The sequence below is a fragment of the Microtus oregoni genome, unplaced genomic scaffold, assembly GCF_018167655.1.
Source record: "Microtus oregoni isolate MIOR12 unplaced genomic scaffold, Mior012 000016F_ref0000370, whole genome shotgun sequence".
NCBI lineage: Eukaryota > Metazoa > Chordata > Mammalia > Rodentia > Cricetidae > Microtus > Microtus oregoni.
This window is the reverse complement of record NW_024543075.1, coordinates 22,732,559-22,759,203: the sequence shown is the minus strand read 5'-3', so window position 1 is coordinate 22,759,203 and position 26,645 is coordinate 22,732,559. Positions and strand designations below refer to the sequence as shown.

General features: G+C 42.2%; 1 protein-coding gene across 1 annotated transcript; it reads right to left on the bottom strand.

Moving 5' to 3' along the window:
• Positions 1-60: 60 nt before the first annotated feature.
• Palb2 (partner and localizer of BRCA2) lies at positions 61-26,509 on the bottom strand. The gene is made up of 13 exons (XM_041666734.1): positions 26,337-26,509; positions 23,688-23,747; positions 23,135-23,228; positions 20,961-22,391; positions 16,881-17,548; positions 16,276-16,347; positions 13,179-13,340; positions 11,120-11,205; positions 8,811-8,972; positions 6,295-6,411; positions 3,086-3,173; positions 2,011-2,159; positions 61-365 (listed from the first exon to the last, which is right to left on the bottom strand). Exons 1-13 carry the CDS (start codon positions 26,382-26,384, stop codon positions 155-157), a joined length of 3,348 nt encoding a protein of 1,115 aa, XP_041522668.1. The 5' UTR covers positions 26,385-26,509; the 3' UTR covers positions 61-154.
• Between the last annotated feature and the right edge of the window lie 136 nt (positions 26,510-26,645).

Genomic DNA, 26,645 nt, shown 5'->3' with positions numbered 1-26,645 from the left:
TATGGACTTAAAACCATAACACCAAAACAAACATAAGCAAATATTGTCAGTAGTGCCACCATCAGGCAATCATGTTAAATGTCTCTTAGATATTGTATTCTTTTTCAAAAAACTATTCAAAGGCAAAATACCCAGAAACTATTTGCCTCTTAACTTAAAAGTAGCGGTATATGAATATATTTCCATCTTTTTGTCCAGCCAGCAAGTGAGAATCTGTAACTGACCACTTAACCAAAGACCAATTCTGATTAGAGACAGGTGGGAGGAGAGCAGTGCAGTGACCCAGTGTCAGGTCCCAAACGGCAATCGTCCCAGAAGTCAGGACTGCTGCTGCGACATGATCCTTCACATCCCCTTCCAGGAGCCTGAGACAAAGAAGAGACAATTCCGATCTGACGTCAAAGGCTTTAAAAAGGCCCTGAGAGTGCAGGAAAGGCACTTCACTGAACATTCGTGTTTAATGTCTGGAACCCACATGATAGAAAGAAAAATGACTATTGAAAGTTGATCTCTTAGCCAGGCTGTGGTGGTGCAGGCCTTTAATCCCAGCACTTGGGAGGCAGAAGCAGGCAGATCCCTGTGAGTTTGAGGCCAACCTGGTGGTCTACAGAGTGAGTTCCAAGACAGCCAGGACTACACGGAGAAACCCTGTCTTGAAAAACAAAACAACAAAACAAAAAAAAGTTTTGAAGGAGTGCAGGGGCTGGAGAGATGGCTCAGCAGTTAAGAGAACTGGTTGGGCTGCTCTATCAAAGGAATATAGCTTGACTCTCAGCACTCACGGCCACCCTAACTCCAGTTCCAGGGGATTTGACATCTTCTGGCCTCTGTGGGCGCTGTTTATACCAGGTACAGAAACATATACCCAGGATGGATGTACACATACATTAAAGAAATAATAACAAAGCAACCCTCCCCCAATATCCCAAACTTTGGGAAGTGGAGGAGATGGCTTGTTCCATCTAGTCTGTTGTTGCACCAAGAGGAAGGAGAGAAAACACTTATGAGTCTTTAATAAATCACCACATAAGCGTCTACTGATCAGATTGGGGAGCCTTGTTTTTCCTGGCAGCCCCAAGCAGGGGCAGGAGTGAGACCATAAATACACCTGTGCCAAGTTACAATCACCTTTTTCACCAATCAGGATTCAGGGATTAAGGGCTTTCCCTATATGTCCCGTCATTATCAACCAGCGCAGAATGTTCAACCAATTAGATCCATTTGTTCTTTCTGTTAGGAACAGCCATAATGTCTTGGAGAACTAAGGGGCAAGTTTCTATTGTTTAAGGAGGAGGTGGGCCAACCACTGGAAAGGTCTCAGCTCCCCTAGGTTCTGGGAACCTGAACTTTATTTCACCCTAGAGGTAAGATGGAATCTGAAGTCAGACTGGCAGTACTTAGGCCAAGGTGCTTTTCTCTGCTCCCTTCAGGCTCAAATGCTGAAAAGTATTAGCTGCTTTCCCAGAGGGTCTGGGTTTGACTTCCACTACCCACATGGTACCTCACCATTATCTTTAAGTCCAGTCCTACTTAATCCCATACTGATGGGACATCAGGAACTAGGGAGACTAAAATTTAGTCAACTCCAGGAAGCATCTCTTCATTTCTGTTACCCTCGGTAATGATTTTTTTTTAAAATTTATTTATTAATATTATTTGTTATTTTTCTGAGACAGGGTCTCTTTTTGTAGTCCTGGATGTCCTGGAACTTGCTATATATATAGCCAAGACTGACCTTAAACTCACAGAGATCCTCCTGTTTCTGACTCCCAGTGGGATTAAAGACATGTACCATTGCATTTAAGGTTTGTAGCCACTGAGCCATCTCCCTAGCTCGGTGGCAAAGATCCTGAACCCAGGGCATCAGACACACTAGGCAAGTCAGAACACACACACTGAGCAACTCAACAGCCTTTAGCACCTCATGTGTCTAGTAACACAAAAGTACTGGTTTTATATCTGCAGTGTCTTCCAAAACACCCAACCCTTGAACAGCAGTCACACACTTACCTTCCAGCTTGCCCTTGAGGAAGGCAGCACAGCAGAACGCCCACACTCTGAGCCGTCTTAGGGTTAATCACCAGAAGCTGAAACACGGGGCTTCCAAAGGCCTGGCTCTCTTTGGCACAAGGATGACTCAGAACAACAAATAGGAGCCCCTGATGTAGGAGAGAAATAACCAATCAGACCACCAAGAGAATGTTTGGGGGTGGTGACAAAACAAAAGTAAAAGGAATGATCACCAGACTCTTCAATATGAGGGACATAACCACTGGCCTCCCTTTGTCCGTACAGCAGCTGCTGAGAGGATCTCCACAGTAGACCTCTGGATCCTCATCCAGTCCTGTCATCCTGAATCCAGCCGACTCAGTTTCCTTACTTTAGCTACACCTCGTGCCATCCATTTAGGAAAAGGCTGGCACAGGGAAGGAGGTCATAGAGACATAGCATTCTGGAAGTAACCCACTAAAGACCCTTGTTTATAGGACACCGACTAGTAGTAATTAGTACATACCAAATAAACCAATTAGTTAAATGAAAAACAGGTAAATTCTAGAAACAAATTCAACCTTCTTAAAAGATTATAAAAGCCAGGTTCAAGATTTTGTGACAGCCTGATCTACATATTGAATTCCAGATCAACCAGAGCTATCTTGTGATTTTTTTTCCCCTTTTCCTTTTTAAGTAGTTGGGTATTTTAAAAATATGAATAAAATCCACATCTTAGAATGTGCGTCTTTATATCATACAGTTAGAATATGAGACAAGTAATCACATAAACCTATTTTTATTCATAAACTTCGAAAAGAGCAAACAGGTTAGGAATGTAGCTCAGTCAATCGAGTGTCCATCATGTGCTAGCAATCCCAGCACTGGAGAGGTAGAAGCAGGGGGGTCATAGCTCAAGGTCATTTTATTCAATACATAGGGAGTTTCAGGCCAGCCTAGGCTACACGAGACCCTGTCTCCAAACAAAGCAAAGCAAAGCACACTGTCATCCAATCTGACGACTGCTACTACCACTGCTCTCACTAGTGAGACCAATAGAGTACAAACAAACACCAAGACCCGGATCACCACTCACCATCTCAGAATAGGCTCTGTGACAGACCGAAGCTTGGTAAGAGTCATCAACGTGAACCTTTTTCAGGAGTTGGCCAGTTTTTAAGTTCCTTAGACATCAAAATAAATGAGATTACATTCTTTCAGTGAACTGATTTTCACATAGTACACTTTTCTCCACTGTTTGAAGTAAGGCACCACTAATGCAGCTTAGGCTGCCCTCAAACTTGAGCTCTTTGGGCCTCACAGTCTCTCAATGCAGGTATGGCAGTCCTGCACCACCATGCCTGGTTCCTCATTTGTTACAAACTATTTTGGGAGGTGGCAAAAAGAAATCAATAAGGGACAGAGCATCGTATTTTTGTTTAGCCACACTTTATACACAACTTTTTGATCTCTGAGATAAGGTCTAACTAAGTGGCCCTGCCTAGTCTAGAATTTTCTATGTAGGTCCAGCTGGCCTCAAATTCACACCTGCTTCTACCTCCTGAGGGCTGGGATTAAGGACATTCACCACTATGCCCAGCACTTTATATACCCTTATTAAAAGTGTAATGACAGGTTAACTTTGCCAAAGATTGAACCTGATACTTGGGTGAACTCTGCTACACCACCATGGAGAATCTCTCTACAATCTACTCAACCTATTCCACCATCTCCCTGTGTCTGGAATTAAGCCAGCTACAAGTAACACCTCTCGACATTATGACTTTTCTCCCCACACCTGCCCCTTGGCCAGATGGTGGTGGTGCACACTTTTAATTCCAGCACTTGGGAGGCAAAGGCAAGCAGATCTTTTTGAGTTTGAGGCCAGCTTGATCTACAAAGCAAGTTCCAGGAATGCCAATGCTACACAGAGAAACCCTGTCTCAAAAAACTAAATAAAGATATAAAAAATGTTTTGCCCCCACCAGTCTTCATATACACACTGTGTATGCCTGTATTTATGACACTTGCATGCAGTGCCAGCAGAGGCCAGAAGAGGGCATTGGATCCGTTGGAAGAGGAGTTATAGGCAGCTGTGAGCTTCCTGACTGGAAGTGACCTATAAGAGTTATGTGTCCAGTTTGTGTTCACTCTTGTTATGCTAATATTTCCCACTGAGAATGACCACATTACCAAATTACACTGTAAAAAAATTTATAGCTATTGTCTGTATTTTACTTATTCATATCAGCACTAGTCCAAAATAATGGCATGAGCACAGATTCAACATAATGCCCATCAAAATCACAGCAAAATTCTTCAAAGAATGGTCCTCAACTTCATATGGAAAAGCAAAAACCTCAGGATACCCAAAACAATCCTGTACAACAAAATAACTTCTGGAGGCATCACAATCCCTGACTTCAAACTCTACTACAGAGCTACAGTACTGAAAACAGCCTGGCATTGGCATAAGAACAGACAGGAGGACCAATGGAACCGAATAGAAGACCCAGAGATCAATCCACACATCTTCGAACACCTGATCTTTGATAAAGAAGTAAAAAATATCAAATGGAAAAAAGAAAAGTATATTTAACAAGTGGTGCTGGCATAACTGGATATCAACATGTAGAAAAATGAAAATAGACCCTTATCTATCACCATGCACAAAACTCAAGTACAAATGGATCAAAGACCTCAACATAAAGCCAGCCACACTGAACCTTATAGAAGAGAAAGTGGGGTGTACACTAACGCATTGGCACAGGGAACCACTTCCTAAATATAACCCCAGCAGCACAGACACTGAGAGAAATAATCAATAAATGGAACCTCCTGAAACTGAAAAGCTTCTGTAAAGCAAAAAACATGGTCAACAAGACAAAACGACAGCCTATAGAATGGGAAAAGATCTTCACTAACCCCACATCAGACAGAGATCTGATCTCCAAAATATACAAAGAACTCAAGAAACTGGACACCAAAAGAGCACATAACCCAATAAAAAAATGGAGTGAAGACCTAAACAGAGAACTCTCAACAGAGGAATCTAAAATGGCTGAAAGACACTTAAAAAGGAAATGTTCAACATCCTTAGTCATCAGAAAAATGCAAATCAAAACAACTCTGAGATTCCATCTTACACCTGTAAGAATGGCCAAGATCAAAATCACTGATGACAACTTATGCTGGAGAGGTTGTGGGGAAAAGGGAACACTTCTGCATTGCTGGTGGGAATGCAAGCTGGTGGGAATGGATGTCAGTGTGGTGATTTCACAGAAAATTAGGAAACAACTTTCCTTAAGACCCAGTAATACCACTTTTGGGTATATATCCAAAAGATGCTCAATCGTGCCACAAGGACATGTGCTCAACTATGTTCATAGCAGCATTGTTTGTCATAGCCAGAACCTGGAAACAACCTAAATGTCCCTTGACCGAAAAATGGATAAGGAAAATGTGGTACATTTACACAATGGAGTACTACACAGAAGAAATACATAACGACAGCTTGAATTCTGCAGGAAAATGGATGGAGCTAGAAAACATTATTTGAGTGAGGTAACCCAGACACAGAAAGACAATTATCACATGCACTCACTCATAACTCACTCATAGGTGTTTTTTTTAAAATATTTATTTACTTATTATGTATATAATATTCTGTCTGTGTTTATGTCTGCAGGCCAGAAGAGGGCACCAGACCTCATTACAGAGGGTTGTGAGCCACCATGTGGTGCTGGGAATTGAACTCAGGACCTTTGGAAGAGCAGGCAATGCTCTTAACCACTGAGCCATCTCTCCAGCCCCCTCATAGGTGTTTTGTTTTTGTTTTTTTTTAACATAAAGCAAAGAACAAAATCCCAGAGAACAATGAAAACACTAAGAGACTTACATAGATCTAATCTACATGGGAAGTAGAAAGTAGAAAAAGACAAGATCTCCTGAGTAAATTGGGAACATGGGAACCTTGAGGGAGGGAAGAGCCAGGGAGGGGTGCAGAGAAAAATGTAGAGCTCAATAAAAATAAAAAAATATTTCTTTTTCACATATCTGGGTTTATTTTCTCCTGAGAGTAGAAAAGAGAAAACTACAGTCATGTTTGCAGTCTCTTTCTCTGGGGCAGGCTCTTTCCATGTATCCTGCAGTGGTCAAATTAGCATTTTCCCCTAAATCTCCTGTTTTCTTGGATTACAGCTACGTAGCACCATACTGCCCAGGCCCAGCATATCTAACCTTCCCACTCTATACAAACAGAAGCATATTAGTATATATAGATGAGTACCTAGAGTGAAAGCTTACCAGATCACAATGTTGTTCACAGTAGTGGTGCCAAGCAGAGCATCCTGTATCCCTTGGACTTCAGCAAAAGTCAGTATAGTCTCATCAGGGGGCATCAAAAGCTGTTCATCTTTGCTACTGTATTTAAAGCAGTACTCAAAATCACTTTTTGAGCCAAAACAGTTTCTAAGTAGTCCTATACATTACTGGACTATGTACAATAAACATTAAACAAACAGCAGAAAAAGGTTGTAACCAGAAGACATGTGTTCTACACTTTCTATGATGAACACATTTTCTTACCTCATGACTTTCCGGACACATTATTTAGCTCACAGACATTCCTACCTCAATGAATGTAGTACCAATTACGCAGGTGACCTACTCTGAAAACTGACATTATTGTGGCCCCCTCTTGAGGCACTCATTCATCATTCAGTAGGTCTAGAGACTCTGTAGGCTCATTTCTCACAAACTTGTCTTCTTTCCTTGGCCACCAACACTTTCCTGGGGATTGTTTGATTTGAGCCAGAGTCATATGTCCAGATAACTGGACAGCAGACCTAAACTCACATCAATTCTCCCAATGCTGGAATTAGAGGTGTGTACCACCATAGGTGGTTCACTTTATTAATTTAAGGAATCACATGTCTCTTGCCTAGATTACCATGTCAGTTCAGGGGTTACTATGACAAATAATATGCTTGCTTTCAGTTATTAGGAATAACAAAATAGTAAGTACAGCAGGATATTCTTAATATTGTCCAGGGTTCGATCCCCAGGACTAAAGTAAACAAAGTAGGAAAAAAGTGCACGCTATGATAGGATATGCTCCAAAGAGAGAACGTTTCTTTGTTCGGGTTCCCATGTGCTATTGAACAAGCATGAAGGTCTAGAGCATGAGTGGCTTAGAGCTTGCTACGCATGGTCAGTGGGCAATGAACATGAAAGAGTATGTGGTACAAGGCACTTCTAATACTTAAGGGACACAGACAAATTTCAAAGAAAGCCAAAGAGAGAGCAAACTACATTTGCTGAGCTTCTCCACTCCACAGGCTTCTGCCTCTTTAAGCCTGCTTGTTGGTTAAAATGTGGCATTGAAACCATGCTTGCTACATGTGGTAGTTTGAATGTAATTAGCCCCCACAAGCTCATAGAAGTGGCAGTATTGGGAGGTATGGCTTTGTCGGAATGGGTATGGCCTTACTGGAGGAAGTATGTCACTATGGGGGCAGGCTTTGAGGTTTCCTTTGCTCAGGATACCACCTAGTGTCTTAGTCGAATTACTATTGCCTGCAAGGTGAAGGACTCGCAGCTACTACTCCAGCACCAAATTCCCTGCATGCCGACATGCTCCCTGTCATGATGATAATGGACTGAACTTCTGAAACTGTAGGCTTAAAGAGGCCAGTGTGTGAAGCTGTGAAGGAGAAGGCTGGATTGCCTTGGAGACCACAAGATGATAGAGATTCCAGAGCCATGGGATACATGCCAAGGAAAGTTGCTTACAGGGAGTGGAACCAGCCCAAAAGAAAGTGTGTTGTAGTCAGCAAAGACAAAAGGAATTGGAGATGTGAAGAGCACTTTGACATCATACATGGAGATGCAGAGTTTGAGATTTCCCCAGCTGACTTTTGGTCTTACTTTGGTCCAGTATTTCCTCGCTATTCTCCCTTTCCTACATTTTGGAATGGTAATATATATCCTATGCGTTTATGTTTGAAGAATGGGATCTGCTTTTTTTTTTTTTTGGTTTTTCGAGACAGGGTTTCTCTGTGGCTTTGGAGCCTGTCCTGGAACTAGCTCTTGTAGACCAGGCTGGTCTCGAACTCACAGAGATCCGCCTGCCTCTGCCTCCTGAGTGCTGGGATTAAAGGCGTGCGCCACCATCGCCCGGCGGGATCTGCTTTTTGATTTTGATTTTTACAGGGTATTACAATTAACAGATTGCATGAATCGCTGAAGAGACTTTGAACTTTAAAACACTGTTGAAACTGTGATAAGACTGGGGATTTTTGAAGTTGAACTAAATGCATTTTGTATGATGATATTGCTACAAGTTTTTGGGAGCTAGCAAGCGGAATGTGGTAGTTTGAATGTATAGCTGACTCCTATACGTTCATAGGCAGTGGCACTATTAAGAGGCGTGGCTTACTTGGAATGGGTATAACCTTACTGGAGGAATTGTGTCACTGTGGGAGCGGGCCTTGAGGTTCCTATGCTCAGGATACCGCCCACTGTGTTAGTCGACTTCTTGTTGCCCCAGCTACTACTCCAGCACCATGACTACCTGCATGTCTCCATGCTCCCTATCATGATAATGGATAGAACCTCTGCAACTATAAGCCACCCCAATTAAATGTTTTCCTTTAAGAGTTGCCGTGGTCTTGGTCTCTTCACGGCTACAGAAACACTAACAAGGCACTATTAGACCTATATCATAGAAAAATCAGGATCCTAGCCATCTACTTTCCCTGAAGCCTGGGGGAAAAATGCCTCTTTACAGAATAGTGAAGACCAACCAATGCTTTTCTTACCCTCCATCTTCGGCAAATGTCATGATTTGTACTTGTTGACTGCAAAAGGTTCCAATGCTACTAACCAGTCTTCTCTTTGTTAGGCCAAGCACAGCTTTTATATTTCCAGATTTCAGTAATACTTGCTTTTCACTTTCATCCCCGGAGGAACACAGCAATGCCCTAAACAAAAAGCAAAGACAAATGGGGAGAAGCCAGGAATAAGCAGTGAGCTATAAGGAAATGAGCACAAATTCTAAATACCAACTTCAAAGACACCAGTCTACACGTGGTTTTATCTCTTAAGGATTTTATCCTACTTGTGTCTCAGCTAAAGATGTCAGTCCACACATAGTTTAAGGATTTTAATGTGTAGGGGGTGTGCACATACATGTGGATATAAATCCTGGTGCCTAAAGACAAGAAGAGGGCTTAGAGTCTCTCAGAGCTGGAACTACAGGTGTCTGAAGAGCATCTGGCTTATTATGTGGGTGCTATATTCTGAACTGCTAAGCCATCTCTCCAGCCGCTAAAATTTTTTAAGACAAAGTTTCACTATGCAGCCCTGACAGGCTCTGAACTTGCTATGTAGATCAAGGTAGCCTTAAACTCAAGAGATTTGCTTGCCTCTGCCTCCTAAGTACTAAGAATAAAAGCTTGTGTTACCATGCTCAGCTAGATTAACACAAACAAACAAACAAAAAACCAAAATACAAAACACACAAAAAACCCACAGATCTTCTTTTAGAAATAAATTCAGATTCCCCTTTTAAATTTTTTGAAACAGTGATTCATGTACTCCAGGCTGCCTTAAAACTTAGAATCCTCCCTCAGCTTCACAAGAGTTAGAGGAGTGTTGTGTGTCACCGTGCCTGGATCTACCTTTCTCTCTCATTTATTTTTATTTTATATGTGTTAGTGTTTTGCCTGCCAGAGTGTCTGTGTGACAGTGTTGTATTCCCTGGAACTGGAACTACAGACAGTTGTGAGCTGCCATGTGGGTGCTGAGAACTGAACCCAGGTCCTCTGCAAGAACAGTCAGAGCTCTTAACCACTGAGCCACCTCTCCTCCACCACCTGGATCTCTTTTAAAATAGTGACTTTCATTTTCAGTTACATGTATTTGTGTGCCTGTGTGTGGTATGTACACCAGTGCACTGCCCACAGAAGCCAGAAGAGGGAGTCAGATTCTCTCAAGATGGAGTTATAAGTGGTTGTTAAGCTGCCCCACAAGGTGCTAAAAACTGAACATGGGTCCTCTTGTAATAGTAGTGTGAACTGTTCACTGCTAAGCCATCTTTTCAGCCCTGATATTCTTCTCTCTCTCTCTCTCTCTCTCTCTCTCTCTCTCTCTCTTTTTTTTGGTTTTTCGAAACAGGGTTTCTCTGTAGCTTTGGAGCCTGTCCTGGAACTAGCTCTTGTAGACCAGGCTGGTGTTGAACCTACAGAGATCTGCCTGCCCTTGCCTCCCGAGTGCTGGGATTAAAGGCACATGCCACCACCGCCTGGCTTTTATTTGCACTTTTATGTGTATATAAGTGTATGTACACAATGCACATACAGGCGCCCAGAGGTCAGAAGAGGATCATAAGTAGCTGTGAACGTCCATGTGGGGCCTGGGAACCAAACCCTAGCCTTCTCAGAGTAGTAAGCACTGGTACCCACTGAGCCATCTCTCCAACCCATTTGTTTGTTTGTCTTATGTGGGCCTTAAACTTCCTCTGTAGCTAAGGATGATGATAACCTCTAACTCTTAATCCTCCAGCTTCAATTTTGCAAATGCTAAGATTACAGAAAAAAAAAAAAAGATTTAGCTGGGCATGGTGTCACATACATGCCTCTAATCCCAGCACTTGAGGGGCAGAGGCAGACAGATCTCTGTGAGTTCAAGGCCAGCCTGGTCTACAAAGCAAGTTCCAGGATGGCTAGGGTTACACAGAGAAACCCTGTCTCTAAAAACAAAACAAAACAAATTACTTATTTTATGGTTATGTGCCTGAGCATATATGTGGACATGCACCATATGTGTATAGGTGCCTGGAGATGCCAGAAGAGTGTGTCAGAGCCCCTGGAATTGGAGTTGAGGGTAGCTGTGAGCTACCAAGCACAGGTATTGGGAACCCAACCTGGATCCTCTGCAAGAGGAGCAAGTGGCCCTCAACACTGAGCTATCTCTCCAGCTTTGGAAAACTCAAGAGTCTTTCAAGACATCCTGCTTTTAAGATTTATGAAAGGTCAGAATGACTCAAAATAACCTGAAAAGAACAAAGATAAAGATGGCAGAGTGTGAGAGCAAGAGATCACGTGTGGAGTCTTGAGAAACTGCATACCTGATTTCTCTGATTTCCAAATTTCCCAAAGCTACACATATAAGACTGTAAACATCAGGCACTGGAACTATTTGTAATACTGGAACCTACATAAAGCAAAATTATACTCAGTCATTTATAGTTTCATGAATAGTTTACAAAAATTTATCATATTCTTTTATGTTATTGCAACTGAGCATAGGGTCTTGCTTATGCTAGGCAAACACTTTTATAACCAAGCTGTAGCCCTGGCCTTTTTACTTTGTATTTTGAGATAGGGTCTTATTTAGCTGTTGAGGTTGGCCTGAACTTGTAATCCTTCGCCAGCTAATCATATTCTCTTTAATTCTCGTGCTATCAGATTTAAATTCCAACATTCAAACAAATGTGAAAGTTCAGAAAAATCTTCTTGTCACTTACTACCCCCATTTAGCATTTGTGTGTATGTGTGTGTTTTGAAACAATGTCTCACTATGTAGCCCTGACTGACCTGAACTCAATGTGACTATTCTAATTAGTGAGTTGTAAAACAAGAGACCTCATTTCAAAAAGCAAGATGGACGACAGCTAATGAGAATTGACCCACGTGACACACACATGATGCCATCCTCTGGTCTGCACATATGTGTACCTGAAACTGAATACATAGGTGCATTACCTGCACACATAAATATACAGGAAGGAAGGGAGGGAGAGAGGGAGGAACACTCATTCATGTTAGAGGCTGGACGTGAAGTTCAATGGCAGATCACGAGCCTCTTAGCATGAATAAGGCCCTGGGTATAATCCTCAGAGTAAAAAGATTTTTAGTCACTGTGGAGACAGATGTTCATTGTCACCTCTGTGCAAAGCCCAGTGTTCAAAGCTGTGGGCATAGAAAGAACAAGGAAAGAGCACGAGTACATATAAAGAATATACAGACAGGACAAGCATATGGTATGTGCCTATAACCCCAGTACATGACAGATAGAGGCAGGAGTTCAAGGTAAGCTTTACTACATGGGGAGCGCCAGGCCAATGTGGACTATATGAGACCCTGTCTCCGTACTTTCCTCTCCCAAAGAAAAGAATAAATAGAAAGAAGTAAATGTTCATATGGATTTAAAAATCTTATACAGGGGCTGGGAAGATGGTTCAGCAGGTAAAAATACTTGCTGTACAAGCCCGGTGACCTGAGTTCAATCCCAGGTGCTGGAATTAAAAGGAGAGAATGATTTCTGAAAGCTGTCTTCTGACTTCAAAACACATGCTGTGGCATGCATACACCCACGCACGCATGCGCGCACACACACAATAATAATAATAGTAGCAATGACAGTAATAGTAATTTCTAACTGTAACTACGTTAAGAGGTGTATGAAGATGAATAAAGACAATATATAGAAAACAGAATAGTGTTCTGAAGAGGAAGAAACACAGCTATCAGCAGTTTAGACTGTAGAATAGACACAAATGCAAGCTTCCCAGAAGACCCACTGTAGAACTCCACTTGCATGCGTGCATGACGAAACAATGTTATAATGCTAACTGTAACATGAATTCTAGTTGTCTTAATAATAAAAACCCAGAATCAGATATAGGGGTTAACGCTGAAGATCAGAGAAGCAGAGTAGCCAGATACTATAGAGTTCTTTTACCTCTACCAATGCTCAGACTGAGGGGCGATCCTGTCATACTGCATCTGTCTCCACCAAACCTCAGACTGCACTGACCTCCTGTCTCCTTCCACCTTATCTTCGTCTCCCTACTCACTCATATCCTTTCCTGTCTCCACCTCCCTAGTGCTAGGATTATAAGTGTGGGATCCCAGGTGCTGGGATCACCTTTGTGTGAGCTGTTTCTCTTTTAGACAGATTCAATCTCGTGGTTTAGCTCTGCACTCTGATCTTCAGGCAAGCTTTATTTATTAAAACATAAATAAAATATCACTAAAGCTATACTGGCATGAGATGGTGAGCATGTGGTGCTCAGTGTAAACTTTCATAATAAATGCTCGAACACAAATCTGCAAGGAGTAGTCACAGACTAAGTTGTCCATCCACACCGTAAATCCCCCTTTCAGTCTAAAGACTGGACATACCTCTGTGAAGTGCCAGGTATGAACTTTTTCCCACTGCAAAGCATCCAAAGGTTTCCAAAGAGAAACTACATCTTCACAGGCAGTTACGATACACGGCTCCTTAGCACCAGCTCTGTCCCACCACACAGCACTCACATCCACAGAACAGGAACTGGAAGGATTCTGTCCCAGAAGGATAAGTTATGTTAAAGTTCTGCTTCGCGGAGTAAGTACAAAAAGGATGAGTTACAAAGATGAGAAGAAGCACCAGCTAAGTCATATGAAAGTTTTATGCAGGTTCTAAGAAAGAGCTTAATAAATTTTATGTCACAAAACAAACAAAAAAACCCAAAACCATCTACCAGATTTACACCATGATCAACCACAAGAAACTTACCTGTTTGTAAATTAAACGTCCTGATGAACAACTCAGGAGTTAAACCATACACCATAAACTTTTGTTAGAAGACAGGGTCTCGCTGGGCAGCCTTGGCTGAACTAGAACTTGAAAGGTAGATCAGGTTGGCCTCCCAAGTGCTGGGATTATAGGCATGTACCAGTATGCCCCACTTCACTATGCCATTTTTAATTAGGACAAGGAGAGTACTATGTGTCAAAATCCACAATCATGGTACAAATGGTCTTTTTCAGAAAAAATAAAAGATTACATACAATCTAAGAAGTTAATAAAAAAACCAAAGAGAACAAAGTAAAAACAATGAATGAACCAGGTGTGATGGTACATGGCTGTAATTCCAGTACCAGAAAAAAGAGGCACGAGGACCTGAGTCTAAGGCCAGCTTGAGCTACACACTACTCCACCCCTAAAGCAAAACAAAAATCAGTATAATCAAGAGCTATATGCTTTTGAAAACAAACATGAACAAAAAAGACAAAATTTTAACGTCTGATGCAAAAGGAAATTACTTTCAGAAATAGGGGGATATGCCTTATTTGGCAAAGTACTTATCTATTGCATACAAAGCCCTGGGTTCAATTCCCAGCACCCAACAAACTGGCCATGAAGAAATATATTGTAATCCTAGCACACCCACAACTTGGAAAAGTAGAAGGATAAGAAGTTTAAGACCATCCTCAGCTAAATCGGGACCGTCTTGTATACTTCAGTCCCTGACTCAAATAAATAAATTAAATTTAAAAAATAGGAGAATGGCTGGACGATGGTAGTGCATGCCTTTAATCCTAGCACTCGAAAGGCAAAGGCAGGTGAAATCTCTGTGAGTTTGAGGTCAGCCTTCTTTACAGAGCAAGTTCCAGGACAGGCTCCAAAGCTACACAGAGAAACCCTGAATCGAAAAACCAAGGGGGGGGGGGGGAATGAGATAAACATGGTGATACACATCTTTAATTCTAGAATTTAAGAGGCAGAGGCACGCGGATCTGAGTTTTCTGAGTTGAGTTCCAGGACTGCCAGGGCTACACAGAGAAATCTTGTCTCCAAAAACCAAAAAGAACTGTAATCTTTAACAAATAATTTGAAAATATGAACAAAATGATAAAATTCCATCAGAATTTAAGGCATTTAAATTGACCCGAGTTGAGGACGCCAGGCGAACATGGCCACGGAACCAACTAAGTAGGACTCATGGGGGCTCACAAGACTGAAGCGATAATCACAGACCTTATATGGGTCTGTGCTAGGTCATCTGCATATATTTTATGGTGTGTAGTTTGGTGTACTTGTGGGACTCCTAATTGTGTGTTGGGGGTATCTCTGACCCTTCTGTGTGCTCTTGGGATCCTTTTCCTCCTACTCAGTTGCCGTGATATGAGGGTTTGTGCCTAGTCTTATGGTAACTTGCTATGCTGTGCTCAGGTGATATCCCTGGGAGGCCTGCTCTTTCTGAAAAGAAAGAGAGGAGGATGGCATCTGGGATATGGGAAGGGGTTGGGAGGAGTGGAGGGAAGGGCAACTGAAGTTGGGATGTAATGTATGAGAGAGAAGAATGAATAAAATAGATATAAACATACACATGTATATAAAATTGACCTGAGAACAGCTTTGACATAGAGCATAGGTGCTACTCCTACGTACCTGCTACAGAAAAGGAACCTGGAGCCCAGAGGCTAGTCTCCCAGTAATTGGCAGCAGCACTTCTGTGAGTTTGAAGTTTTTCCTCTATACCAGTGATTTCCAACTGGGAAACACTCCACACCCTCACCTCCATCTCCAAGAACAACTCAGCAACATTGGAAGACATTTTTGGAAGGTAATTAAACAATTCTGTGTTCAAGGATGGCCTTGAACACAGAGATCCTTTTGCCTCCACCCTGAGGGCTGGGATTAAAGGTGAGCACCAGGCCTGCACCACCACTGCCCCAGGGGATTATCCTTTTCTTGGGAGTTTACTGTAAAACCCAATCTGACCTTGAAACTGATAGGAAGCCTACACAGGCCTCAAACTCAAGGCCTACTGTTACTGTCTATTGTGTGCCACTTTCTTATAAATCGTTAAGTGATTCTTGAAGAATATTAGAGCAGGAGAGCCATGGATGATTCCTCTCTCCCACCCTCCTCCTCCTCCTCTGTTAAAACATCTGATTTAAATAAATTACTCAGCTCATTTAAATAAACAAGTTCATTTTTACAAATTAAGGCAAGTGTGGTGGAATATGCCTTTAATCCTAGCTCAGTACTTGGGAGGTAGGCAGAGGCAAGTAAATCTCTAAGGCCAGCCCATAGGAACACTCTATCTCAAAAAAAAAAAAAAAAAGGTTAAGTTGTTCTTGGGAATAAGTTGGTGCATAAATTTCAGAAAGATAACTCTAGCCGGGCGATGGTGGCGCACACCTTTAATCCCAGCACTCGGGAGGCAGAGGCAGGCGGATCGCTGTGAGTTCGAGACTAGCCTGGTCTACAGAGCTAGTTCCAGGACAGGCTCCAAAGTCACAGAGAAACCCTGTCTCGAAGAAAAAAAAAAAAAAAAAAAAAAAAGAAAGATAACTCAAAACATAACTACAACTAAATACTGTGATAAAGAATTAAAATCTGCTTTTCTGCACCTGTTTCTCAATACATTTAATAACAAACAAGAAATTAAGACAGCTGGGTTCTTCCCAAACTTCTCATCAACACACAACAGGATATTCTTCTGACCTTGAACTTTGAGACTAACTGTAGGCTGCTTGGGTTCCAGGTGTCCTGAGCAGGAAGGCCTGCAACGTCAGTCTGTGAAGACAAATTACACCGTGAGTTTACTTCCGTGATGCTTGCCTTTCTCACCACTCAGCAGCACAGCTTCCTCAGATGTCCCCTCTACTAACAACACCAAGGCAAATGTGCTACCTCACTGATGACAAAGACAATAGGACCCTCCTCGTATTCTTAAAATACGTAATTCTGGTTGCTGGAGAGATGGCTCAGCAGTTAGGAATACTGGCTGCAGTGAGGACCTGGGTTCAATTCCCAGCAATCACATGCCAGCTTACAACTGTCTGTGACTTTAGTTCCAGAGGATCCAACATCCTCATAGACATACAAGCAGGCAGAACACCAATGATCATAAAATAAAGATTATTAAATACATAATTTAATCACTTATTTTTCCCAGAATGAACATAACGTTTACAATGAAGTCATTTCAAACATAGCAAAAAATTTTTATCAATACTGAGAAGCTGATGGTGAGAAAGTCATGCTGTCTATATTCACTAAGACATTGCATCCTTTCAGAGAAAATTTCATAAAGGAAATGATTGTACCTGTTCAATGGAATGTTCATGTAACTCGAGGCATGCATTTCCACAGAGCTGATTTTCTCTGGAAGTGAATGACTCATTGGGCAAAGGTGTTGCTTGGGGGCCAGATTCACTGTCACAGGTAGGTTGTCCTTGCCTACCTGACACATGCAGGTTGGTATCCAGTTTTGGTGAGCTGACTGAACTGTTGCATTGTTTATTGCTATTAGCAAGACTGTTTGTGTCTCCCAAGTGAGAAGGTCGGGATGTAGAGCAAGTCTGTCCAACTTCAATGGTTACATTCTCACTGGTGGCTTGAGAGGCAAAAGCTGGAGTCGTGCCAAGAATGGGGAAAGCAGGTGAACACAGGTAGGCAGTAGATTTGCCACTATGGTTAGGTGCAGCTGTATCTGTAGGAGTGAAAAGCACTGCAGATGAGGAAAGGCCCTTGGTCGTAGGCTGCCGTTTCAGGGTCGGCCCTGGAGGGTGTGCTTCTGATGGAGCAGTGAGTTCCTCTTCCAAGTCCTCCACTTCTGAATCTATTTGCAGTGCTTCCAGAGTGGCACAATTTCCTTCCCTAGAAAGTCTCTTTCCAAAGGTTTTGGAGTCAGGAGACTCAATCAGTTTTTCTGAGTAGGACTTTAATTTTTGGAGCTTAAGAGGTCCAAAGTCTTCATCAGGTAACTCGAAGTCTGTGATATTGAGAAAAGACAAGTTGCCTTAAAATTCAGATTTTGTTCTCATGGTGCAATGAAAGCATATCATTACACCAAAGTACTAAGTGTTACTATTATTCTAGTGTAGATCTGTATATTTTCACATGTGTATGTTCACATGCATGCAGAGACCAGAGGTCTCTACTTCTTTTTAGGACAAGGTCACTCACTGAGCCTGGAGCTGGTAAGTTCACCTAGCCTGGTTGGCCAGCAAGCTATTCAGCCACAAAAAGGAGTGAAACATTGATATATTCTACAGCATGGACATAACAGTTATTTTTTTATTTTTTAATATTTATGTATTTATTATGCATACAGGGTTCTGCCTGCATGTGTGCCTGCAGGCCAAAAGAGGGCACCAGATCTCATTACAGATGGTTGTGAGCCACCATGTGGTTGCTGGGAATCGAACTCAGGACCTCTGTAAGAGCAGCCAGTGCTCTTACCCGCTGAGTCATCTCTCCAACTCCTGGACATAATGCTAAGTAAAAACAAACAGATGCAAAATGCAAAGGTCATCTAACACATAATTCCATTTATCTGAAGTATCTAGAATGCTACCTGTCCCCCAGATATGTAGTAGATTGGTAGTTAGTTGTATATGGACTGGGGATGAAATAGAAAGCAGGTGCTTAGGGAGTGTGGGCTTCCCTGTAGAATGATAAAATGTTTCTGAACTAGAGATGGCAACTGTGTAACACAGTAAACCAGGAAAAATCAGTAAATGTCACTGGATTGCTCACTTAACAACAAACAATTAACTTTATGTTATATGAATGTCACCTCTAGTCAAATTTTTTTGTTTTGTTTTGAGGCAGAGTTTCTGTGTAAAAATCCTGGCTGTCCTGGAACTCACTCTGTAGACCAGGGTGGCCTCAAACTCAGAAATCCACCTGCCTCTGACCCCCAAATGCTGGAATTAAAAGTGTGCGTTACCATACCCAGCTCTAGAAAGCTTTTAATTCTCACAGACTGATACTGCTTATTATCTCATCATCTTTAGTAAAACCATGTCTCTGGGACTGGAGAGAACGGTTTAGAACATGTACTTTGGGGCTGGAGCAATAGCTTAGAGATTAAGAATGTTTATTGTTCTTTTAAAGGACTCACAACCACCTGTAACTCCAGCTGTAACACCTCTAGTTTTGTCGGCAGTTGCATTCACATGCACAGACATATATATCTCCACAGTTGAAAATAAAATAAATCGAAGGAGCAAGAGAAAAAAAAAAAAGAAAAGAATGTGTACTGCTCTTACAAAAGGCCAGAGTTTGGTTCCCAGAATGCACATGGAATAAGCAGCTCATGACTGCCTGTAACTCCAGCTCCAGGGGATCTGACACCTTCTTCAGGTCCCTTCAAGCACTACAGTCAAATGAACAAACCCACACACATATGCACATAAATAAACAACTTAAAACAACAAACATGTCTCTTCTCTGATCCTGCAAGAAGGCAGCACTAGGCTGGGTGTGATGACACAAGCATTTGGTCTCAACAGAAGCAGAGGCAGGCATACCCTTTAGTATCAGTAATCAAGAGGCAGAGCTAAGAAATGTTTATGAGTCCCAGGGTAGTCTGGTCCACACAACAAATGCCAGGATAGCCAAGGGCTACACAGAAGGACCCTGTCTCAAATTAAAAACAAACAAACAAAAAAAAAACAAACCCTCAAAACAAACCAAAATCAGAAAGTAGCTGTTTTTTTAATTGTTATTAAAGAAGGTTTTGCTGCAGGTTTTCTTGCTTTATCTTTGTCATGAATGATGCTTTCAAGACATCTCTAATAGGGGGCTGGAGAGATGGCTCAAAGGTTAAGAGCACTGGCTGCTCTTCAGAGGTCCTGAGTTCAATTCCCAGCAACCACACAATAGCTTGAAATATCTATGATGAGATCTGGTACCCTCTTCCTGTGTGCAGGCACACATGCAAGCAGAATACTGTATACATAATAAATAAATCTTTAAAAAAGATCCCTAGTAAATCCAAACTCAAATATGAATAGTAAACTTAATAATGGAAACAGTAAGTTTTTTTGTTGTTGTTGTTTTTTTTTTTTTAGATCCTCCTGCCTCTGCCTCCCAAGTGCTGGGATTAAAGGTGCGTGCTACCACCGCCTGGCCAGAAAGGTTTTTAATGTAGTTTACTAAAATCATAGCAGGGGACTGGGAAGATGGCTCAGCAGCAAAGAACACTCCAGAACTGGGACTCACAACTATTTATACTCCAATTCCCAGGATCCGACACCTCTTATGACCAGCTCTGGTAGACAAGCAGGCCAAACACTCATACACATAAATGAAAATAAAATCACAACAGACTATTTTGAATTATATATGTAAAAAAATATCTACCTAGGCAAGGTAGCTCGGCACTCAGAAAGCTGAGGCAGAAGGATCTAGCTTGGACTAGATACTGAGAACCTGTCTCCAAATGGAAAGTTTCTAGATTGTTGGAGTGCACAGTTTTTCTTTTGAGACACTGTCTCACTATATAACACTGGATGTTATAGAACTCAGAAACATGCCTGCCTCTACTTTATTTGTGATCAATGGTATGCAATACCACATCTGGTCTTTTTTTCTTAAATTTTTATATCGTTGATTTAGAGAAGGAAAAGAGCCATGCTTACTATTTTAAAATGAAAGAATTATAGCTCATAAACGAACATCTATGCTCAATGTCTGTCTGTTTATGTACAAAGTTTTATGAGAACATACTAAGTTACATATTGCCTACTGCATCACAGCAGAATAGGTGAGAAAAATGACAAGCAAAATAGTCACCATCTATATTTGCAGTCATTTGCTCATCCCCTATTTAAAGCTGTAGTGATCCTGTATTTTCTGTTGTTTGTCAGATATGATTGACTTCTGAGAAGATGAATAAAAAGCTTGTTATATTCTTGCCTACTATTCTAAATAATCTTATATTCGACAGACCCCAGCATGTTATCTGCAAAAGTTCTCAGGCTTTCTATTACATGATGGAGTTTTTCTGTAGTTTTATCTAATACATATTTCATTTTACTTCAAAATACCTATATTAGATTCTTCCCATGAAAAGACTGTGCTGTACTTAAATAGGTATTAGTCTGAGTGAGCACCCAATGTATTTCATTTGCTGTGTGAGTGTTTCAAACCTATCACTGAACTCTGGTGCCACACTGTCAGGTTTCAGTCTCAGTTCTACCATCTAAAGTCAATGTACCCTCTCTTACTTTCCTCAATTGAAAGCGGAGATGAAAAGGTCTACTTTGTATAACGCAGTGATGATTCAGTAAGTTACTAGTGCACAGCATTTTCAAGTACCAGGTACACAGTGATGATTAGCTGTCACATCAACCACCATCAAACACAACCCGATTTATATTCAACTTTCTTCTTACCGTGAATAGTTACTTTTCCACTCTGCCACTTATGCTTGGTGAATCTGCCCTTGGACATGTTAAGACGCAGTATGTGGCAAGGAGGGAAAAGCAGCTGACGACCCAGTGTGGAGACTTGGACTGATTTTCGTTTTCCTCTGTGTGCCCTGCCAGGTGTAGTAGCTTTCCTAGACTGGCTGTCAGCTTCAGCAGGTTCTGTGGGAGAGCTGACCTCAGTTGACAAGATTAGTTCCTGAGAGGGACTTCCTGAGCTGGACCATCCTGTACATGCGTCCAACATACTACTTTCACTGTGGTCAGTTTCTTCACCGGAGAGGACTACATTCTTAGTTGCTTTATTTTTGTTTTTAAGCCCTTTCTTCTTGACACCCAAGTGACTTTGAATTACAGCTTCTAGAGCTACTTTTCTCTGACAGTCTGACATACGACGGGTAGTTCTAACATAGTATTCTGCAGGAAACAAAAGGCCTTCAAGCATTGTGTAAGAATGCATTTGACTTTCTGTGGAGGGAGGAGAGACTGCCGCTGGGCTGAGGTTCTTAGATGAACCTAGAATTTCATCTTCCTCAAGATCCTCATTTCTACCATCAACAGTGTTACCAGGAGATTTTAAAGATTTAAAGTTTTGGGTGGTATTTGCTGGCAAGTTACTGTGAGTGAGATCATTTATAGAACATGAATTACTTGCCTCTAAATTAGGACTTCCTGGCAGCTGATCACTGGCACTCACAGCTTTCTTTACTACTGGGTTACCGGTAAAGACAGTCATTTTTCTGCCTTGTGCCTCCACATTTATGGATGAAGCTGGGCCCTGAGTAGCAATTTTGCAGTACCCATTAGGAGATGTAAGTTCAAGCTGTTGACTATGACTGTTGTCTGACACAGGGCACGAATGGACTGTAGTCTCCATGGAGACATTATTTCCTCTTACAGGTATATCAATATCCCTTTCCAACTTGCCAGACGGTGGAATTAATACACCCTCTCCATCAATTTCTGTATCAAGGGCTGGAGGGTAAGGAGTTTTAGTTTTAGACTTCAGACTTAAAAGGCGATTCTCTTCAGGCACCGGGGACCTAGGACTTTTGCTGCTGCTGGCTTCCTGTATCTTTCGTTGTTTGTCAGGGAGTATGAGAGAATTAATGCCAAGGAAATGTTCTTTCTCCTGTGAAACAGATGTTTTCTTCCACTGCTCCTGTGTTCTCCCTGGCAGTGCACTCCACTCTTTCTTACCATCGGGACTGCTGATGCCATGCAAAAATTGTTCTTGGATGTCACCTGCTCTTTGTATACATAATACATCTTCTTGGCCATTTTTATGGTTAAAGGACTGAGGTTCAACATCAAGTATTACAGAGATGTTTTCTCCAGTTTCCCTATCAAGATGGTTGATTTGTAATGTGTCACAAGGAGAACCTTCATTTATAGATTCTGAGGGAGAAAGTATGTATATATAAAATCAGTTAAGTCTAGTCCCAGGTAGAGCTGCAAGAGAATCAAAAACAGACTCACACAGAAACATATACATAGCCATTCATGTAGCATTTTTTTTCCGTCAAAAAGTGGCACTGGGCATGGTAGCCTCACACTAGTGAGGCTGAAGCAGGATTGCCATGAGTACAAAACCAGTTTGGGAAACATAAGTACCAGGCCATCTAGGGCTATGTGGCAAGATGCTACATAAAAAATCATAACTAGGGGCTGGAGAGATGGCTCAGTGGTTAAGAGCACTGCCTATTCTTCCAAAGGTCCTGAGTTCAGTTCTCAGCAACCACATGGTGGCTCACAACCATCTGTAATGAGATCTGGTGCCCTCTTCTGGCCTGCAATATTGTATACATAATAAATAAATTTTTAAAAAATCATAAAAATAAATTAAAAACAACAAAGTTAAAAAGCAGAAAATCAATAACTAAACACAAATTAAAAATAACTAAAAATTTAAAAGTCATTTTTCCAATATTAATTCATTGACTGTAGTTCCTAAAATTTGAGAAAAAGAGCAACTAAATAGACAATCCAACTTAAGACAAAGGGTATTGCTTGAATTGTATAATATATCAATTTTGTATTATTTAAGATGTCTACTGTTTATTATCCATGGGCTGTGAAAAATAACATCAGCCAATTGGGGAATGCATACAAAGTGAGTGTAAGTGAACAGGCTAATTTACCAGAGCGGCTTAGCTGTGGGGAGGCTTCCTGATGGGGCACACAATCTTCTATTGCTTTCTTAGAGTTCTTAACCTTCTCAGCTCTTTTGGCACGCTAGAGAAAACAAAAGCAGCCCAAAAAAAATCAATTCTCTTTAAAGCTTTATTACTGTCAGAACCTTTCTTCCCATTATGTGTGGTGGTACACACCTGAAATCTTAGTACCCAGAAGGCCACAGCAGGATTGTGGGTTTATTTATTTTATTATATTTTTATTTATTGCGTATGCATTTGCACACATACACTCAAATATCCCCATGTATGTGTGCCTTAGCGCTTCATTGGAAGTCAAAAGACAACTTTCCTAACACCACGTTGGTCACAGGCACTGAGCTCACTTTGTCGACCTTGGCAGCAAAAATGACTTCTGAACCATCTTGCTGGCCCCAGGTTTATGAGCTTAAGTCCACAATGGACTACGTAATGAGGCTCTGTTTCAAAACCAAAAACCAAACCACAACATCTTTTACATAGTTTGTATAACACCTTTATTTGCAGAATATGACTCACTCACCTTAAGACGAGCAAGTGTCTTGCTGTATTCCTTTTTCAAAAATGCTAACTTTTCCTTCAACTGGAAGAAAACATGAACAATTCTGAGCAGTGGTGAGGTGGAACCAGAGGGAAGGGAAGTAGTACCTAGCAGGACTGACAAGGGTGGTGCTCAGTGTGCAGCGCTCAGCAGCATCCCTCCTGTTAGACTCAGCACAGGGAAGGGCAGTTTCCCCAAACAGATCTTTTCCTTTCTGAGTTCCTACAGAGTACCAAGCTCTGAGGTTTCCTGTCACCTGGAGCAACTCATCCCTTTCCGTTCCCACTCAATCTGCAGGGTTATTTCCCTGGAGTAGATTTCTAGGTTATTACTCAAACTGTTTAGACACTTTCCCATTCCTCTGTGCTCATTTCAAAATATGATGGTGTCCATTTCCTTCTGCCTTTCAGTCACTTTGAGAAACAGGGAGGGATTGTTATCACAGTCAATCAACCAACCAATAAATGCTTTCTATCTATTAATGCCTCAGGAACTTATGGTTGTTAACACCTATCCCTCCCCCAGTGATACACACAGAGCCCGTTATCTCTCTCTGGTGCTTGAGGCACAAGGTGATTAAGACGATTTACTTGTAGTGAGGGATGCAGAGCGTAAGGAAGACAACAGGTAAGACTTCACCTGGTAACAGATACCTAGATCAACCTGGGTGATATGAGTAACTAGCTTCCTGAAGGTACTACTTCAGGGAATGTAGTCTTGGAGGCATTTCTGAGGGTAACCACTGGCACCTAGGTCTGAAGGAAGGAACTAATCTTGGGGGATGGAGGAATTGCAGTTATTTTAGGCACCACGAGCAGGAAAGCTTCACGGTGGACAGGGTTCATGTGTTTGAAAGTAATACAGAAGAAAGCCAGTGAAGGAGGCAGGAGCTGTCACTGCTGAGTTCCCAGCGAGGCACACAGAAGCTTTTGTAAATAAATTTAATTAGACTATGCCAAGTTATTAATCTCTCAAAGTTTAGATTCTTTGTCTTGGCTTCTGTGGTTGAAACCATTCTCTCAGCAGCAAAGCCACCCTCATCTTTCTGCCCTTTAGGAACCTTAAAGTGGTATCCATCTTTCAGACAATGTGGGGCTGGAGATGCATCTGCCTTGGTGGAGTGCTCATCCAGCACGGCAAAGTCCTGGCTCTGATCCTCAGCACTGCATAGCCCCAGGTGTGCGACGAACACCTGTAACCCCAGCACTTGGGAGGTAGAGAGGAAGATCAGGAGTCTAGGTCGTCCTTAGCTACCTAGGAAGTGCAAGACTAGCTTGGGATAGGAGACCCCCTTTTAACAACAACAACCTCGAAAACAAAAGAGCAGCCAACAAAGGTTGCAAACAATGCTAACTTTTCTGCATCAATCACTTCCCCCTGCTCAGCTCAGTTTCCAGAGCAGTGTGTGGACTCCAGCACTAAAGTCACTCCAGTCCCCATCCATCTTCAGTCACACGATGATAATAATAACTGCTGATACTTTCGTAACATGATTTTTGTGACTTTAATGTCCATTACCTCGATTACATTCACAATGGACCCTAACAAACAGACTGTATATAACCACCCTTACTTTACAGATATGTAAAATGAACACAGAATAAACATTTCTCCAGGATGCTGCCATTTATAACTGCTCCATTCAACACCCATAGGAAGGGCCTGGAGCAGCTGTTCTCAACCTATGCGTGAAGACCCCTGGGTGGTAGAATGACCCCTTGATAGGGGTCGCCTAAGGCCACCGGAAAACACAGATATTTATATTACAATCCATGACAGTAGCAAAGTTACAGTTAGGAAGCAGCAACAAAAACAATTTCGTGGTTGGTGGTCACCACAGTATGAGGAACTACATTAAAGGGTCACAGCATTAGGAAAGTTGAGAACCACTGTCTGTGCCCTCAGTCTCTATGGCTGTCCTCAATCTTATCAATCCGTGGGACTAATCTTGTTTACCTGTAAACAATCTTTATCACTGGTAGAAGGTTAAGACGGGACAGGAGGACAAATTGAATTCTCTTTTGCGTGGCAAGCACAAGAATCTACAATCTTTTAAGTCTTGTGGAAGAGTAACATATTGAGTCCTAATGGAATGAGAGCACTGCGAAACCACAGACTACTATATTACACTAATATGCATACACACATAATTCGTTATATGTAATACTTATATTTCTCCTTCCCATTGTCCTGGTCCAACATGGGTCTTAAACACAGAGAAACAGAAGGTGCAGAACCAGCTAGAGCACACACTGTGAACACCTCCCTCTCCAATAGTACCTACTACTTTTGGAGGTCAAGATCCAATCACATTGCAAGGACGAAAATGTCTGTATGTACAAAACTGTTGGAAGACTTACGTCAGGGGGCAAGAGTGGGAAAGGCGGAGGGTGTCAAGGGGGTCTTTAGGTTTACCTCTATTTAAAGTTTTACACCTAACACTTATGCAAGTTATGTGCCGCTAATTTGCATTTGAAGCTTCGCTACGTGGGCAGTGCGTGCACTAGTCTCAACGACTTCTCGTGGAGGGCAGGCCGGGGGACTTTGCCTCCCTCGGATTCAGGAGCCAGGGCTTGAAGTCCTGGGACGCGGGGTTAGAACCCTGGGTCACCCTTCCCGCAACCCGGGCACCTTTTCCTTCTCCGCACAGCTGAGAGACTTCCCGGAAAGCTCTTCCATCCGGATGGGAGCAAAGCGCAGGGAGCAGCCGTCGGCAGCCTGAGGCCTGTGGTCAAGCGGACCCCGCTGGGCCTTCCTGGACCCAGGAGGAATTCCGGGGAGGAATGAGGACCTTGCCTGCTCCTTGCGCGTGACTAGCGGGCCCACCTGGATCCCGCGCGCTCCCCAGGCTGGCCAATTAAAACCGCCGCTCGCTCTGCGCAGGCGTAGCTGGAGAGCGCCGCGCGACTGCGCGGGGCTGCCTAGTGGAAAGTCGAGCAG

Bases quoted from the DNA above. Each gene is read 5' to 3' on its own strand.
- Palb2 (XM_041666734.1), bottom strand. From the start codon at position 26,384: ATGGAAGAGCTTTCCGGGAAGTCTCTCAGCTGTGCGGAGAAGGAAAAG. The intron at 22,392-23,134 runs GTAAATTAGCCT...TTTCTCCCTCAG, and splicing joins CCCACAGCTAAGCCGCTCTG to AATCTATAAATGAAGGTTCT. The intron at 13,341-16,275 runs GTCAGAAGAATA...CTTCTGGGACAG, and splicing joins AGTTAGTCTCAAAGTTCAAG to AATCCTTCCAGTTCCTGTTC.